The sequence below is a fragment of the Lissotriton vulgaris genome, chromosome 10, assembly GCF_964263255.1.
Source record: "Lissotriton vulgaris chromosome 10, aLisVul1.2, whole genome shotgun sequence".
In the NCBI taxonomy this organism is placed as follows: domain Eukaryota; kingdom Metazoa; phylum Chordata; class Amphibia; order Caudata; family Salamandridae; genus Lissotriton; species Lissotriton vulgaris.
The window spans coordinates 845,296,223-845,315,515 of record NC_141698.1 but is presented as its reverse complement, the minus strand read 5'-3'; the positions used below and the strand labels follow the sequence as shown (position 1 = coordinate 845,315,515).

Sequence of the window (19,293 nt, the reverse complement as noted above, 5' to 3'; positions counted from 1 at the left end):
GCACAAACAGCAGCAAGAAAATCTTCACTATAATCAAAGATTTCACTGTGCCTACTGACGTTTCAAGCAACAGAAATCACTTGCAAGACATCTGCAACAATCTCTTGGAATTCTTCAGTAAAATAAATTACCTCTGTGTATGGCAACCTTAACCCTCTTCATGACCTTCTCACCTTTGCAACTCAGCATTCCAACACAGCCGAAGAAAGAACCCTTAGCTTGTGGCGCACCGTAACCACCTTCAAAAAGGTTGCTACCATGACGGCCATCCCCTCAGATTGGTTGACTTTATGACACATGCCTTTTTGCGTAGCCTTTAACACATATACCTTAACCATGCAGATGCCTTTGCCATACATCCCTTTACCAGGCAATAGTAAGTTTAATAAGATTAGTGAGATCTCTATCTATCTATCTGTTAACATATCTATCTATCTATCTATCTATCTATCTATCTATCTATCTATCTATCTATCTATCTATATATCTTTTTAAAATTGAATATTAACTTTTATTTTTTGGGACCAACCCCCTCTCTTTTTTAATGTACTTCTAACCTCCTTTTAACACTACCCACCACGAAACATTAAAACTACCCTTACGACCATTCACCTTAACCCACCCCAAACCCTAAATATATAAATATAGAATATATATATTTATATATCCTTACCATATCAATACCTACCATATATGGTAAACGCACAAATACTTACCTACATGGTAGACGCATGTGTGACGTTTTCATGCTAAAGTCATTGTGTCATAAAGGCAGCATTGCAAAGGCTGTTTATCCACTCACTGCCCCAGCTTACTCATTTCCTCATCACCCCTTCACCAAAGGACTCCTACTGATCAGCGAAGCACTAACACCCCTCCTCAATGCCTCCATCGCCTCAGCCACATTTCCGGACACCTTGAAGTGTTTTGCTGTCACTCCCCTGCTCAAAAAAACACACTATGTTTTCCAACTACAAACCCATCTCCCTCCTACCATACTGAGCACATGCATTAGAGAAACTAATCAACAGACACCTCATCAACCACTTCAGCAGCCTTGATGCCACATAGTCTGGATTAAGGCCTAACCACAATACAGAAACAGCCCTCAGTGGTGCCAGAGAAGACATCTGCATGATCCTTGACAGAGGAGAGATTACGGCCCTCATTCGCCTGGAACTCTCTGCAGCATTTGATGTCATCTCACACCCCATCCTCATCTAGTGCTTAAATGAGATTGGCATCCAAGGACCCGCTCTTTGATGGACTTGCTCCTTCTTAATGGATAGAAAACAAGCTGACAGCTTGGCACCTTCCTGCTTGGAGACCTACAAACGCATTTGCGGAGTGCCTTAAGTTTCATCACTCAGCCCCACATTCTTCAACATATACATGATCCCTCCAGCCAACGTAATCTGTGCACAAAACACCAACATCCTTGTCAATGCCAATGACAATTAACTCACACTATTCATCTCTGAGAGGACCTAAAACACTAGAAAAAAGTTCACCAACTGTATGCCTGAAGTCGCTAACTAGATAAAAGCCAACTGTCTCAAGCTCAACACCAAGAAGACAGAATTAGTGCTCATCAGAAGGAACACCTCACTATGGGACTCCAACTAGTGGCCAGCTGAACTCGGACCCATACCAAGCACTCACGCAAGGAACCTCAGAATCATCAACAACAAACAGGACATGACCGCACAAGTCAATGCCGTCACTGCATCCACCTTCCACACCCTAAAGGTTATGAGTAAGAGATTCAAATAGTTCCCAAGCAACACTAAAAAAAAGTCACTCACACCCTTGTCACTAGCAAGTTGGACTGCAGTAACATTCTATAGGTGGATATCACCAAGCCACTTACCAGTAGACTACAAATCATCCAGAACTCCGCAACCAGACATATCCTCAACCTCCCACACATAAATCTCATCACACCACACCTCAGGGAGCTCTCATGGCTCCTGATAGACAAATGCGCTTATTTCAAACTACTCACACACATAATCAAGACACTAAACAACTTAGGGCCCCATTACGACAAAGTCCGCCTGCCACCGTAACGGTAAACAGGACCGACCGTCAGAGGTGCGGCGGTCCCGCTATGCCCATTAGGATGCGATTGCCACCCTGGCAGTGCCATCCCGCATATTTTACATTGCGGTGGGTGGTGCTGTAAGCAACATCTGCCGCAATGCAAAAGATACATGTTGTGCATTGGCATGCACAACATGACAGGCACCGCGCGGTGTCTGCCACCTTGTGTATGCCAATGTAGGGGGGTACCCCCCAAGTGCACCCCCCAAACTCCCAACTCCCTGGGGCCCGCAACAGGCCCCCACAGTCAAAGACCGCATGCCTTTCCATGGCGGCATCGCCGCCATGGTATGGCCAAAATCCGCACATATCATAATATGGCGGGCGGTGCCTGCTAGGCAGTGCCACCATATTATGGCCCAGTACCGTATGGCAGTCAATCGTAACGATTGCCTGCCCTGCGGAAAAGCATCAGATGGTCTTTCCGTCCGCCGCTGTACCCCCGTCATTGTAATATGGTGGGGGGGGGGAATGGAGTGAGGGCGGGGAAAGATGTTGGGCGGATCACAACCGCTGTTCGGGCGGTGGCGATTCGCTCATCATAATGGCCCCCATAGTATCAGAACAGTCATATATCCTTCCACCAAGCACTCAGTCACCTCCGCCTCAGAGGACTACTGGCACACATCCGAGGCATACACAAAACAAGATCAAGAGGACGCTTTTTATCTTACATCGCTCCTAAAGTGTGGAATGAACTCCAACTCTACATCAGAGCCTCCTCCTCTCTTTTTTAACTCTGCAAGAAGCTAAAGACCTGGCTTTTCAATTAACTAATCTACCATAAGCAGAGATAGGCACACACACTTGCTCAGCGTCAGGATACCCTTGCAGGTGATTACAAATACACATAACAAAACATATAACATAACATAACAAAATATAACATAACGTAATTCATCTAAAGTGCCGTTTATGAGTAGACAGTGTTACCTTCAGTGCTTGCTTCAAAGCGCAACCTGAACCCGGAAGCGCTCACAGATCCGTCGCTGACAAACTTGACATAAGCAAAACTGTCAGAAGTGTCAACAGGATCGAATGTGGTGTTGCTGCAATATTTACCCAAGATATTACCTATTAAATAAAAAACATTTTAGGTCACAAAAAGCATAGCACATAGTGTTTTTAATATACCACTCTTTTCAGGCAAAACACATTGTCAGCATGAACTAAACTAGAATTTTGAATAAGCACACGTGCCATTTGTTGCTTGGTGTAAGCAGTTCAAATGCACAAAACCATAAACTCTTGACGACTTGTTCTGAAACCTAACCTAGCAAATTGTGAACATTTCGACATATGGATACGATACCACATTGCCTGTACTTTTGCAGTTGCATTAACACTGCCTTGCTTCGATGCGCTCTCCTGTATTTATCTCTAACGCCCTAGCCTGGTGTTCACTACAATAAGAATGTTATTATTAGACAGTAATACAACACACAATAAAACGCAATATTAAATCACATGCAAACAAATCATAGACAAACTCAATAGGCTTGGGAACTTTGGGGAAGTTATGCGAGCATGTGTGAGAGTTTAAGTAGTTGTGTGGATGTATAAGACGTTGACTGAAGGGATGAGCTAATGGTTCTATTTATGAGTGACTGTATAAATGGATGAATGAATGACTGACTGAGGCAATGGAAAATTCATAGGAGAGAGAGTGGATGGGTGGGTATGTGGATTTTTACTTTTTTTTATTTTATGAATGGATACATCAGTGAGTGCATGGATAAATGACTTGCTGATAGAGTGAACCTGTGAATGGATGAATTGGTAAGTGAATGCATGTACAGATGCATACAGGTAAAACAAACTTATAGGCTGAAGCCTCAGATAGTAATGTTGTTTTGGTTACAAAAATATCAAGAATTACCCATAGTATTCAATACAATGTGCAGCTGAGCACCAGTGCACCAGCAGCGCACACAATATTTAAACAATTACCACCATGATGTCAGTGTGAGCATTACACCATCTTGCCAAAATGTCAACACAACTTGCCACCATTATGCATGTTCAGATTTGTCTCCGGGAGAGAGATATAAACACACCAAGCGGGATATCAACCACTCTAATTTACCAGCTAGAGCAAGGGTGGGTGCCATTGACCAGTTCTTTTAAACATTTGTTTATGACTGCTTTCACTCTGGTCTCAAACAGAAGGGCATAGGAGACCTCCAACTCTGACGACCTTGAAACTTGCCGAATTGTCTCAGGAGCCCTCCAGACCACTGTGCTGCACTGTGGAACCGACATCGCTGGACGGCACGCACTCTGGCCCTGATTGATTGGGACGGGAGGTGCCGGATCCAGCCAACAGTGAGCACTGACACGAGGGAGGAGTTCAGAAAACATTGGACGTTGTTTCCCCCTCTTGCACACTGCCTCGACCTCGCGCTCTTTCCATCCTCCACCTTTTTGGTGCCACTGACCGCCTTGCAGCTGTGATCGGCTGCGGCGGCCTCAGGAGGTGATATTAACACTTGCAATCTAGAGCCGAACTGCCTGGCAAGCGTGCCTGTGAGGCTTCTTGAGAGGGAGGGCTTCCTCCCTTCCTTCTCTTACCGGGGCCTGCTCCTAGACTGACCTCATTGGCCAGTGAGAACAGAGTGTCTGTTAGTGGCTGCATTAAGGGAATATAGATACACACAACACAGCCAGAGATTACAGGGGGTACTCTTCCTGATAAATGGATGCCTCCTTTTGCCGCCTTACCTACCTGCTGTTGCCTGGATGGGGGGGCACAATCCCTAATCGCGCCCTGCATGCAGCAGAGAGTAGGGGGCAGGGGCTGCCCTCCTGAATCACCATAATTGCGCTTGCACATTCCAGCAGTGCTAGACACACTTTCTGGCCACTGGAGGCCTCCTTTCAACGCCTTGCCTACCTACTGTTGCCTGGCTTGGGTAGGACAATGTCCCCCAGCACACCGCAGAGAGAAGGGCGCAGGGGCTGCCCCCCTGAATTGCCGTAAAGGTGCCTGCACATTCCTGCAGCGTGGGACACTTCCTGTCCACTCTAGGCCTTCTTTCACTACCTTACGTACCTGCTATTGCCTGGCTGGGGTGGGACATGGTCCCCCAGCACGCCCTGACCCCCTCAGAGAGAAGGGGCTGCCCACCAGAAACACCGTAACGATGCCTGCTCCTTCCCGCAGCATACGTAAGAGCCTGGGACGGGAGCGGGTGGACTGGGCAACCTCCCTAAGGTCTTCTATCTAGGACATTAAGGTACTGTTCAACTTTATTGCAGAACTGATAACTTTGAGACTCAATAGACGGGGTTAGTCTCGCCAGCTATACTGTCTTATCGCTTCTACCAGAGTTCGCATAAATACTTATTTATCATCTACCACGGATTGGGGAAAAGAAAGGCGTAAGATGGTGCGGGTGGTGGGACAGCAGTGAAAGGGAAAATAGCTGGGAAAATGGCAAAACTTGCTGGAAGCAACTGTGTGCTTGACCGCATCGACAGTTTGTTAGTTGAATGTGAAGGCATTTTAAACACCCAAGTTGCAACCCCCGATGTGCCTTAGGTAACCCAACATCTATTAAAAGTCCAAGCCCCAGTAAACCGCCAGTCATTTAAAAAAATGTTCAAAAGAGCCAGGGGTAAGAATTCTTTTCCATGTGCCTATGAAGTCAAAAGCCAAACTGAGGGAGCTCTTTCACCACCATCCGACCAATTCCCACAGAGTCAGTTTGACCTAGCGCTCTCTTGTAACAATAGATCCGCTCCTTCTTCTTGATATGAGCAATGCCTCCCAGGATGCCATCAAGCCAACAATATTAGAGGCACCATGTGTATCAGCATCAGACCCGCATCATCACGACCAGAGTGCCCATCAGCTCCTCAGCGACCTCAGAGCTGAAGTGGGGGCCTTGAAGTCCATGATAGGTGACCTCACAAGGCTAATGAAACAACTATTGGAGAGCAGTCCTGGACCCTGCTCTCGCAGGGAGGCTTTATGAAGTATGACCAGTCAACCTATACATGAGCCACCAAATATTTTGTCACCCCTTATACATACAGGGAAAGGGGTTATTATTGGGCAAGGGTGGGTAAGAAGCAGCACAAGGGTTAGATTCTGACTCTAATTAACAGAGCTTCCAAGGACAGTATAGAGGAGTGAGTAGATGCAGAGGGGTCAATAGATGCAGAGGAGTCAGAAAGCAAGAGTGAAACTGATTCCAGCTGACACATATGGAAGAAGGAGGTATTGTGTGCAAGGGCTGAAGGGTGGAGGGCGATATGAACTAAAGGGGTAAGTACGGAGGTGAACATGGCTTAACATTACAAGAGGGTTAGAATTTCTGGAGGAAAAAGTGCTGAGAGAATTAGGAAGAGTGGAGGTGCTGAAGTGTTAACAGATTTGTGCAAAGTCAATAGTGTTGGACTGCAGGGTTTTATTAGGTGTTTGGGGGGTGGGAGAAGTATTATTGCTAAGCCCTCCCCTCATGACCCCTAACTTTGCCACCCATGATTCCTCACTGCTCATTGTCACTCCCATCTCTCATATTCAGTCCCCCTCTTTGCTGACATAGTAGTAACAGAGGGAAAAAAGCAATGCATACCGGAAGCATTGTATTCACGTATCTCCACGTAGTCACTTGTACAATCTGGGGAGTAATGCAAGTTCAGAGTGACAAAGCTGATAGAGAGAAAATGCCCCGTGGGTCCATGGAGAAACCATTCACACAGCGAGTTGTCTGGATAGTTAAGGGTGGGATAACCAGGGCTCTGGATGATTCCGTTTTGTCCAGTCAAAGTTCCTCCACATGTGGCTGAAAAAGAAATGCACCCAATTACCACAAGTACAGCTTCATTTTCTTTTTTTTAATTAGTTTATTAAAACAAAACGCAAATGATAAAAAATGCAAATTCACATTACTAATAAAATCTATAAAATAGCAAATCAGTGAAGCAACATATTGAAACTGCACGTTTTAAAGTGTTTTCAAAAGAATACTAGTGAGCTACGAGAATCATACCAGAATTCAGAAGAGCACAGGCAAGAATATAAAGATTAATCCAATATTATCAGCAATATAATCAAATATTCTTCATGGCATTTGGTGAGATGTTTGTTAAACAAGGACAGGGGTAAACCTCTTTAGAAGTCTTCCCAGTTTGACAAGAACGACACAGTCATCAATTATATTTACAATCCCTCCACTTGCTCACATTGTTCAATGGTAGAGCCTGATCAATACAGATTGGCAGTAAGGACATCATTTTCAGTCTATCAAACAAATTACCACTGTGTTACCCCAGCCACCCTCTCTAGAGGTGCAAACATTTGCGTGATATACACAATATATTTTTTCACTAGCATATAGGATGCCCTTAACCTGGACTTAATTGCAAAGAATGGTTTTGGCAACTGAATAAATCAAGGATGATTACTTAGCAAAGCCAAAGACTGGAAGTGGTGGTCCTCCTCTGAATAAAAATGGTGATTGCATCTAAACAATGAGGTCAATCCATGAAGGCATTTATAAGTATATGAAGTAGTATTCCTATAGCATTCCTAAATGCCTTTATAAATTGACCCCAAAACATCTAAAATTGAATCATTCAGGGAGCGTTCCATACAATTAGTTCAAACAGAAAAGACTGTGCCCTCTGTGCTTTTTCATTCATAAGGATCTGGATTCACAGTTACTAAGAGTATGAGAAGTGGTACTCCTGTAGTCCTACTTTTCATACATTAATTTGTAAGTTGTCCCCACTATGTATCAGTTTAACCCCTTCGCTGCGGCGGCTATTCCGCCGCAGCGCTAAGGGGGCGGGGGGCCGCGCGGCGCGCCCATGCTGGTGACGGAACCACTCCGTCACCAGCCGCGGTCGCGCTGTGCTCATGACGGAGCAGTTCCATCACGGCCCGCCCGCTCAATGGAACGCTCAGCGCAGGTGCGGAATCCGTGCCGAGCAGGCGCGTCGAGCGGGCAGTGACGGAACCGCTCCGTCATCAGCACAGCGCGACCGCGGCTGGTGACAGAGCGGTTTCGTCACCAGCAGGGGAGGGGTTAAGCAGTTTGGGTCTTCTCTACCCAAACATCAAACTGAAAACAGTAATGCCCGAGCTCTGCAAAAAGCAGCTGTGTGTAGTACAGTAGGTACTTTACATGCATTGTTAATGCTATGCCTTGGATCTGGGTTCTGTAAACCTAATTGTACATGTTGGTGCGAAGTTTACTACTACAATACTATAGCACAGTAAATAACTCAATGCATCAACTTCAGAGGATGATAGGGTGATTGAGAACTGCTGGGATGGGCTTGTGCTTAAGTCTCTGAGCTGTCTTCGAGGACTTGGCTTCCTTTTGAGTATTAAAATCCTTTAGGATTTTAGGATTTCTGCTTTGAATTCTGTAATGGCTGGATTTTCTGAGTAGGTGGGATCAGCCCCCAGGGGCCCCTCCAACCCAGCCAGAACGTACTCACCTTCCCTCCTCAGGACTCCTCTATATCCAGGCACCTAGTACCTACCTGAGGATGGGGAACTCGCAATATACAAGCTCATATTATTAAGAACACCACTAAATCTATAGGGATACTAAGAATACTCACTGATTACTAGGGATATCCATACCCTACACCACACTTATTCACATCAGTTGGTCTCGCGGCCACCCTGACCCAGACCGTTCTACCCTAGGGCAGATATTGCGCACAATCCGGTGCGACTACACATGGGCCTGCAGAACCCAATGCTCCCTTTTCCAAAGTGTTCGCAATCCTGCAAAACTACACACTAGTTCAACTACCTAGTGCTCTCATTTACTCAAGCCACAATCCTGTGGGTATCCACACTGGTTCGACCCCCCAGTGCTCTCATTAACGCCGCATATCAACGACGACCACATTCCTATGAACCATTATTTGGGATATTATCTCAACTGTCTACTCGGGATGAAACTACAATAATAACTTTGAATATAGTTCCAGATTATAGTGTACTCCCTGCTCTTGGCATCAAAGGTCCACTCACTCCCTATTTATGTGATCACCACTTACCTGATTGGGATTACTCATCCATTCACGTGCCTAGCAAACACCTAGGAGCTATATTTACCTTCAGTGAACAAGAATAGGGGCTACACACCAGTTTGTTATAAACTGGGGGTTGTTTTATTATAGCAATATAAACATTTATACAGATCTAACAAAGACTATAGGTAGAACACACCGCTTGAAAGAGAAGGATTACACATAACAGGAACACTCCGCTGAAAGGGAAAAGATTGGACATAAAGTGTAAATGTAACTAATTCAGACTACCTCACCTATTAGAAGGAAGATTTCTCTCTCTGCCTCTGGTGGGATTAGGGCTCTCTCTCTGCCTCTGGTGGGATTAGGGCTCTCTCTGTCTCTCCCTCCTTCACCACATCACCACGCCTCTGGTTCAGTTGCTCCAGCTGACAGCCTTCTTTGATGCTCTCTGCACTGCTTTCTCTCTCCTCATCTTCAGCAATCGCCTGCCTTCTTTCTCCATTCAAGAACTGCACTCTATTTTGCAGCTCCAGCAGACATCCTCTCTCTCTCTGCAAGCTGGTCTGAGCTCCAAGCTGTTCTGAGCTCCCAGCAGTCCTGTGCTCCAAGCTGTTCCGAGCACCACGCTGAACTGCACACCACGCTGCACTGACTTCCAAAACTGAACTGACCACTCCTCCTCTCCTGTAGCTCGCTATTATGGATTCCTCTCCCCTCATGGAAATTTCCACCGGAGGGCTGTCTCCTACCGAATTCCTGTGCCAGCTCCCAGGCTTCCACGCAACCGCAGTGGCCATCTGCTTGTTACGTCTGGGCCCAAGAGAAAAACACATTTCTCGGATAAGAAGCAGTCCTAACTGGATTTTCCTCTAGCACAAAACAGCCTTAACTATAAACATTGCTTTTGCCCTGAAAAGCCTCTCTGCTTCCATCAAGATGGAGTCTCTCTAGCTCTAGGCCTGTAGGCCTGAAAAGGGGTGAAATGCTCCTTAGCTCTGTCAGAATACCTACATAAACCATACCAATGTGTCTAATATGTCAAAGCCAATAGGCAATAGACAGGTTAAAGTCAAGAATAAAGGCATATTAAGCAGCTATCCTCTTCTAGATCTGGAAAAAAAGGCTTAAAAGGGCCAACACAGGCTAAGAATACCTATACTAGATGCGAGCAAGACTAATGATCTATATCACTGCTAAATAAAGCCAAAAACTCTGCCATTACAAATTCAAATGAGAACAATTGACAAACAATACATATCTCTGGAAACTATTAGCATGTTTGTAGGTCGTTTTAAATACCCAAGTGAATGTTACTATTTGGTGAGTTGCTAATCCTATCCCTCCTATCTTCAGTTCCCCATGGAAACAGTGAGAATGATCTATAATGTGCATTTTTGTCCCAGCCCATAGCACACACAAACCTATTCTGATAACACATGGGCATTTGGACAGGGCCTGGGAGAGCTATTATTAATGTAAAAGGTTCGTTGGCAACGCGGCACATGGGTGTGACGGCCAACTGCACCCCAATTAGTGACTGCTTTTTACGACCAAATAAAGGCTAGGGAGATCCATTATCCTTTCTTGCATTAGAGACTATCTGACCCTGTCTACGCCACTGTATTTGGATGTGTGTGAATGAAAATATATAGGTGTTGTGTATGTCTAGGTAAAAGGTCTAACTGCCTTGGAAATTCCCACCCTAAAATCCATATGGTATCTTAGGTTGCAAAATGATGAGTGCAGTCCACAAGATAGTTCTTATGTGTGTTTGTGCCTATGGAGAGCTGTCATGTGCCCTCATTTTGTTTTCCTATAGGATCAGATGCCTGACTCATTGGGCCCTAGGCTCCAAGCGTCTTGCTCAGTCTCACTTGATTCATCAAGAGATACTTCTAAAATTGAGAAAAATGACTGTGGGCCCGATTCACAGAACTATCTTAAGACAAAATCCTACACTTACTACTTTTGGTATTCACAGAAGTTAGGATTTTGTCTTAAGTTTGTCTTAAAACAGACTTAAGTTAGGATTTTGTCTTAAGTCTGTCTTAAGTCTGTTTTAAGACGAGCTTAAGACAAAATCCTAATTTCTGTGAATACCAAAAGTAGTAAGTTTAGGATTTTGTCTTAAGTTAGTTCTGTGAATCGGGCCCTGGGAGTCCATATTTTCATCATACATGACATTGGTCTCACAGAAACATTTCATTGCTAGGGAACAATTTATTGTACTATTACCATTGTTCATACTATGTGAGAATACCAACATTGAAGAATATCTCACAATCTTTTACAAATGGTAACTTTTGAAAACATATTCCTAATAGGTTACCCTTAAGAGTTATAGAGATTTAAAACTAAAGATAGAGAAACACTCTGACGACTATGGTCCAGTCAGTCTCAACACGTGCAACACTTTACCAACACAGGTGAGCTATAATTGAGTGAACAACTACTTACCTATGGAATACGTGATTGAGAATCCAGCGCGTGTCCTACTGCTATCCGACCTGAACTGGAGGTACATGACAGTGCCTAGAGACTTCTGGATTCCTGGTAGAGAGCTCCCACACAGTTTGGCAATCTCTGGTGCATTGGAATCAGCACCATCTCTTAACTGCAGGTAAGCAGAGCTGCAACTGGAATGGGAGGCGGGTTATAAGATTTAAAAAAAAATTATATTATACTACTTTGATTCTAAAATCGACCCTGTGAAGACAACCAGCCCCTGCAGTTCACAACATAGATCAATCAAAGTGCAAGGGCTTGCCTTCTAAAGCCACCCGGTTTCCCATGACTCATTTTCTTTGGTATATTGTTTTACTCATTTAAATATGCCCTTAGCTAATTGCAGAGTATGTACTTTTAACACAAAAGTGGTGGAAGGTATGTAACTCAAAGTATGGATACTATTTAAAAACAATAATTACAACAATAGCATCAGCTTATTTTAGGTATATTATTTAATCATTATTTGGGTTTGTATAAAATTAGCTTGAAGGGGCCTGATGTACTAAGCCGTTTACTCATGTAAGTTCAAGCTCAAATGGCTCGATTTGTGAAGCATTCAATAACTGTGAATTTGCCACGTAAATCTATTTACTCAAGCACATTATTACTCCATGATAGCAGGAAATCACGTGTGACTAAATCCCACTTGGAGGTGGGAAGTGGGCATTCTACAAAGGCGACATCCACAAACTTGAGACTTTGTGGGTATTGCCATAATCTCAAGGGATTTGGGGTATTCATAAATATTTCTCTGATTCCTATTATAAAAAGTTTGCAGATTCATCTCTGATTAGAGCAGGTGAACAACCATTTACAAGGCGAGAAGGGGTGAGGAAGGTCAACACATTTAGAGGAAGCATGGGAGAATGGTTTATCCACAGGGAAAATAATTTCTCCAGGGAGAAAAACAAATGTGACACGGGCACTGGCTAAGCCATTTGGTCTCTCATGAAAGAAACTGTACCCAGATTCATCATAGGATTGCATTGGCCTTGCGTCATGCAAGGAGACTGTGACGGTGTAGGTGCAATATATGGTATAGCTGTTCAACCTTACCGTGTAATACACTCACTGTATTCAAACTAGAGAGGCTCATTTGCAAATTACTTAGCTCAGCCCTGGGAAGCTGTGGTTTCGAACAGCAAGGTTTAAACAAAGGAACACTTGTATTGAGATGCACTAAATAAGAAAGTCACCCAACATGAAAAAAATGTACACCAATTTATAAAAATATATTATATTTTTAGGAATTTTTAGAGACCAAGATGAACAAAATCTACTGGAGGTTTCCTGAGATATAGATTTTTAAAGAAAAAGAAAATCTCAGTTCTTTTAGTAACAAGTGCAAACAAGCATTGGCAACCCGTAAAGTTTGGTCACTTTTTAGAAGTTTGAAATTGTTGTATTTGGCTTCTCTGGCCTGACTGGGTGGCCAAATCCAGCAGATGGTCAAGGGGGCCACGGATGAGTACTTGGACAGGTCCACCAAAGCATACTTCAGTCCAGTTCTGAGCTTAAAATCACAACTGCCATAGACTTCAATGGTGTGGTTCTGATTCTGAGGATGCAGGAGATGAGGATGCTTCAGGCCGCTTTGGGTGATGTGTGTTTGACTGAGCTGTCCTTGTATCTCCTCAGTTCCCTGGTCAGGTGGGGCGACTTTGGTCACAGAGGTTGGGGTCCCTCAAAGTCCTCTTTGAGGTAGTAAAAGGCCAGCTGTTGCTGGGCTACCGGGCTCGGATCACAGCCCATCTAGCGGTATCCCTCGGTGGAGTCTGGTGTCCCTCCTGGTTGAACAATATGCATTCAAAGGCAGATTTGGGTGCAACTTTCGATTGTTGAGAATCGAGCTCTTGGGTGATTCTCAAGAGGTGGCTACTGACTTGCCAAGTTTGACTCATCAGCTTTGATGGCCCTGGTGCTGGTTCCAGGGGGTCAGCCTACTGACCCTTGGAGTCATTTCTTTGGTCTGGGGCCTGTGAGCGACTTATCCTCAAGCCAAGAGCTACAAGCTCAGTCCTCAGATCGCTCGCCAATGTATGGCAGGTGCAGTCCAGCAAACGGTGCAGCCTTTGTTTACCAGGTCTAGGGGTTAGCAGGGCAGTCCTTCTATGGTCCTTTCGCCAGTTCTGTAGTGATGTGAGGTTCAGAAAGTGCCCTGGGGGGATGATGCAGTCACTAGCCAATGAACTATCAGGATCCCTTCCCGCTTATGATGACTTCCAACTATGCGTGGCAACTACCAATACTGGGGGGCAATATTCTGCTCACTTCCAAGATATCAGAACTCTTCCTTGAATGTTAGAAGCTTGGAAGACCACCCTAGAGGAGTGGTTGCCTGGGATACATGCTCACAGAAAAACCAGTTGTCGCACTTGTTCTCCCTCTCTATTTCCGCTGCCAGCCTGTCTACCTGAACAAATGGGCAATCTTTTGAATGTAATTGCCATTCGGCCACCAAAGACGGCTTTGCCTTTGAAGCTCACCTTTTGGGGCAACACCCTGAGCGGCTTCCTAAAAGGGGAAGGTAACACCTCTCACTGTAGCAGGCTCCTATTGTTTCTGAGCATGGGAGTTGTTTACTCTACTCCTAAGGGAGCCAGAAGGCTGTCTGATGGGCTGTGACCATGTGCGCCCACTGGACAAACTGGGCTATAGACCGCAAAGTTTCTAAAAGTTGCTTTTCCCCAAAAGTGACATACAATTTGACTTGTGCAACAAGTCAGGTTTAATGCAATGATTAATTTGATACCTTGAAATACCCATTTTAGTAGTCCCATTCAGAAATTAGTCGGGTTGAATGGTCAACTGGTAACTCTGTTAGCCAATGGGGTACTAACTCTTCCACAGCAAAACAATAATTTCAAATTTTGCAATTGCTTTGAATGAGAAAGTCGACCTAGCAGTTTAAAACTGCTCTTCCAGGACGCAGTGGCAAGCTTGGGGCCATTTTGTACCTTGTCACACACAGAGTGGCATACCCTGTGCTGCCACCCTGGGTGGACACTCTGTCTTACTGTGTGCTGCCACCCTTGGTGGACACTCTGTCCTACTTGTCTGGGTACCCTGGGTACCATATACTAGGGACTTATAAGTAAGCCGGCTTAAGGGGGTAGCCAATCCAACATACACTTTGTAATGAATTAGAACACTGGCTCTGCGGTCTGGTTAGCAACTCACAGTGCACCCTTAGAGTAAATAAAACAGCCGCATTAGTCCACAATTGTAGGGGTGATCATGCAAAAAGAGTCTGTTAGACTTGGCTTCCTGGGCACCAAGGCACTCAGGGGTTACTGCCCTCCAATTACATCAACTGGAGTGTTCCCCGCTGGTGTCCCGGTGCCTCAGTACTGGTGGACCCAAACTGGATAACTCATCTCCAGCTCTTAATTCTTCCAGGGTAGCAAGACAGAGCAGTCCAGGGATTACTAAAGGAGGTGAGGTGGTGATAGATATTCAGAATCTAGTGCATATCGTACTGCCAGCTGATAAAATCAATGTCCAGTCTGTGCTTTACTTTATATAAAAGAAAAGTACTTTAATACACATAAGATAATTATACTACACATACAACTAGGATAAACATAAAAAAAGATGTCTCTACAACCCTCTGGGTCAGCACTATACAGTTAATATATAGACACAAAATTGCATCTTACAGAGCATGTTGCACAGGGTTGCATTCATTCACTAGAGCAATGATACCAATCCTTTCAGTGAAATGATATAGTTTGAGCATATGATGTGAAGTCAAAGGTTCTTGATCACCTCATTACTGCCACCCAAAAATACAGAAGTGCCCTTCCATCCTAAGCGTTGACACAGTTCTAGGGGCATCAGGGATACGATCACGGGTGTGTGATGTCTTGGCACAGTTTACTGGAGTCCCTCTAGTCCAGTAGCCACTGGCTAGTTGTAGCATGGTAGTGCCAGTACACCCTGATACCCCCAGATATCACAAAAAGGAAACAGGGGGACTGTACCACCGGACAACTTCACCAGCTACAGATTGTAACTGGAATTTCCTCGCAGGCTCCCACAGCACAAGGTAGGAGTCTGGGCAAAGCGATCTCACCTTCAAGGACTGGGATCAAGCTTCTATGTCTCCCTCTACCTCCGTTGATTTGCTGCAAGCTTCCTTATCTCAAGCAGCTGTCTGTAATTTCCTTGTTCAGGGCACCATCTCCACAAACCTCACAGGAACAGCTGGAGCTCTGGCCGATGCTGCTGATGCCCTTGCTCTTTGTCAAACTGGCACATTCCTTTGCAGCATACTCCATCAGTCATAGAGAAAGCGTCCTCAAGTTCGAGACATGGTGAGCAAACATCGTATCTCATACCAGGGGTCGCGGCTGACTACCTTGGATGGATCTGGGGTGAGCGGTCTCTTCGGAATCATTGACCAGTCTTGAACCACAACTGACCGCTAAGGCCAGACTTTTATCACTTTAGATTGATAGGCTGATTTAATCAGAGGGTCTGCTACTTTTGAATCCTGATTGCCCCTCCAATCACAAGGCACATTTATGGTATGTTCATTGTGTGACCATAGCATGCAAAGGATAACCTAGTGTCTTCCCCGGTACCAGCTCGGGCTATTCCCCAGAGAGGAATTTTAATTAACTCTAGACTGGGGGCCTGACCATCTCCCAACAAAAAGGGTCCCTCCTAGCAGGGTTAGACCTGCTAAACACAGGTAAGAGCTAGTGTCTACCCCCAGGCCACTAGGCCTGTCTAAGGAATTGGGAGGGGCACGGGCAGCTGAAATGTCCAGCAGAACAGCTCACATTACACACAATGGCTCATCTCATCATCATTCCTGAGCACACCCATGGGCTCTCAAACACAAGTCAGCTAGACAAAGGGAACAGGACCTCAGGCATGAGAGACTGCACCGACTTGATCAGAAGGATGGCTGGTTGTCCACCCTTGTTAGAACACAGGGATACATTTATCTCTGCCTGTACATTTATTGCTGCCCCACAGTCAGTCTTTGTAGAGAGAGAGCAGTAGCCACTCTCAGTGAAATAGGGATGTACTATGCATGCCTCCGCCCCCGAACGCAGAGCCAAGCTCTAGGGCCTCAAACCATGTAAACAGAGAGACCCTCAGTGGACATGTGTGACTATCATGCTCACTGAGGTAGGGATTAGAAACCATCGAGTAACTTTTAAGTGACTTGCCTGGACATCAGCATAAGGCACAGAAAGCCCTCTCTCAACAGAGGAATTGCCTTATAGTGACAGAAGAGCAAAAGAGTGCATAAGTCAGATTTACCAAGCCATGCAAGACCACCATGTGTTACCCCAAGTTGCTTGGTAAATCTGGAATAACACAAGAAAGCACAATTTGCTGCTTTGTGTTAATCTGCGCTGGGAAAGCCTTACATGGATGGAGCCTGGGTGTTCCCACGCATCCAGCCATGCCTTTTTGTGCAATCCTAGACTTACCAAGAAAACCCAGGAATGCATCAAAAGTGTCCACCTTCCCGATAGAGGTGCAGCGAGGAAAAAATTCTTTATTTCTCCTCAGTGTTTCTTGTATGAAAGTGTGCTGCCTTGAGCAAAACACTTAAAAAGAGTAAACGGCCTCTAAGAATTGTTTTTGTGCAGGAAGGCTTATCTTCCTGCACAAAAACAATCCCAACTACATCACATGCACCCTTTCACCATGGTGCAAGGGTGCCTGCATTGGCACTAGGAAGCCACAAGTGTCCCAGTGCAAGGAGAGAGCAGGAATGGGCCATACCCTTATAGATATGGAGAATTCCTGCCCTCTCCATTTGACGCCGTACAGCAAGTCTTCTTGATGCATTGCGCAGCGTCAGATTTTGATGAATCTGGGCACATGTGTAGAGCCATTGGATTTGTCAATACTTGTGTTTGACTTCATGCAAAATAAAATGAATAAATAAAAAGAAAACCACATTAGAAAACAGCTAGCGGTACATCAGCACGCATGTGTGTAAACAGAGGGCCATCTTGAATGCTTTTTCTTTTACATTATGAGAAAAATAATCTAAATATAGTTACCCATACCCAGCCACCTGTTTGCATGCATGCAACTGCATGATTATTCACCAGCAGTGATCTGGAATGTTTTTTTTGTTAAACATTTTATTTGTTAATAATGTACTGTTCTAAGATGTCCAATTTTCATTTCAGATGGTTAATAATGAAAGAAAGTATGCATAGGGGTGCCAACAATAGACAGAATTGAGGGGCCTGACAGTGTGCAAAATAATTTTAAAAAACTAAGTATAAAGCAAAGTGGGTGGTGGAAGCTGAAGGGGGGAGGGCGAGGGAGCAATGGACGAGCAGGAGTTGTGGTGCGAAGCAAGAACATAGAGTGCAAGGGTGAAAGACTGACTGTGGCATGAGCAGAGATGGAGGAAAACAATGAGCTCAACTGGAGTCCTAAAATTCAAATGAAAAACGGTTCCCTGCTATCAGCAGTGGAATTATATAACTTAACAAAGCAAAAAATGGTAAAGTAGCAATGTTCTAGAGGCAGGACAAAAAGAAGAATAGGGAGGAAAAATATTGAATTAGGAGCACTGAGCTGAAATAGACAAGAAAGCCTTTCAGTTGTGAGCAAGGCATTGAGCCCTACTCTATGGATGTATTTTACACAATAGGTTTTCGATTAACTATTGTTGGTGAGACCTAAACAGAAAGTCCCAGTTCACAAATGTGTTTATGTGCACAATATGTAAAACTGTGTTAGCTATGCAGAAGTGCCTCAACATAGTTGCAAATGCCAATTTACTGAATTTTCCCAGCTGTCTACTGGGAAACTCCAGACACACTTTGAAAAACGTTGAGATTTCCTTAAAATCAGAAAGCTGCACCTAAATGATGGAGTAGCCTTGCGGGCAAAAGTATAAGAACGTTTTTGTGATTAGGGCCCAGCATATTTTTTGAGGTTACAAAGATTCTCATTACGAGTAGGACAGAATTGCCACTTGAGTGGGAAGAGGCAGGTACAGCCTCATCTGAAATGGCATTGATGCAGTATAGCCACAACAAGCATCTCTGCATATGGTAATTCAGCATGTGTTACCAGGAACAATTCTTCTAGGTCATTCCTGGAGGATTTTGTCCCTGATTAAAGACTTGCAAATATGGGTTTGTATGTGAGAATATGTGTAGAAACAATCATTCATGAATGTTATTCTCCAGTGCATACTGGGTAAAAGTGATCAAACTGTGATCCCCTGAAATGCTGGAACAAATTGATACCATTACCCTTACGCTACTAACACTGGATGCGGCATTACTTGCCCTTGAATGAGCAGCACTTTTAAAGAGGCCCATATTGTGGTGGTGGAATTAATTTCAGATACGGGGAAATGTAATCATGATTTTTAAATTTCAAAATAAAAACGTGGTTTCTTGTCCCTCAAGTGCTGTGATGTTGAGTGTGCTGCATCACAACTAACACCCACAGTTACAGCTCCTTTACAAATAATATAATTACTCCTTTTTAAAAATGATGCAAGTTAATTTGCATTTACAGGGACATGGCATTTTGTTGCGTTCCTCTATTTTGCAATAATGTCCCCCTTAAACAGTCATAGTAGAGAATGCCCAGCCTAACTTGTGCAGACATTAGACTGAGAGGTTCCTTTATGCCTTTTTTTTTTTTTTTTTTTATTGACATGGATCAGAATACCAAAAA

General features: G+C 44.4%; 1 protein-coding gene across 1 annotated transcript in view; it reads right to left on the bottom strand.

Moving 5' to 3' along the window:
• Nucleotides 1-19,293, bottom strand: part of CUBN (cubilin) — a 1,372,460-nt gene that overhangs the window by 444,679 nt on the left and 908,488 nt on the right. The window contains exons 45-47 of the mRNA XM_086941783.1: nt 11,563-11,741; nt 6,684-6,893; nt 3,037-3,177 (exon numbers count right to left, since the gene is read on the bottom strand). Coding sequence (XP_086797909.1) covers nt 3,037-3,177; nt 6,684-6,893; nt 11,563-11,741 — 530 coding nt within the window. The remainder of the gene's footprint in view (nt 1-3,036; nt 3,178-6,683; nt 6,894-11,562; nt 11,742-19,293) is intronic.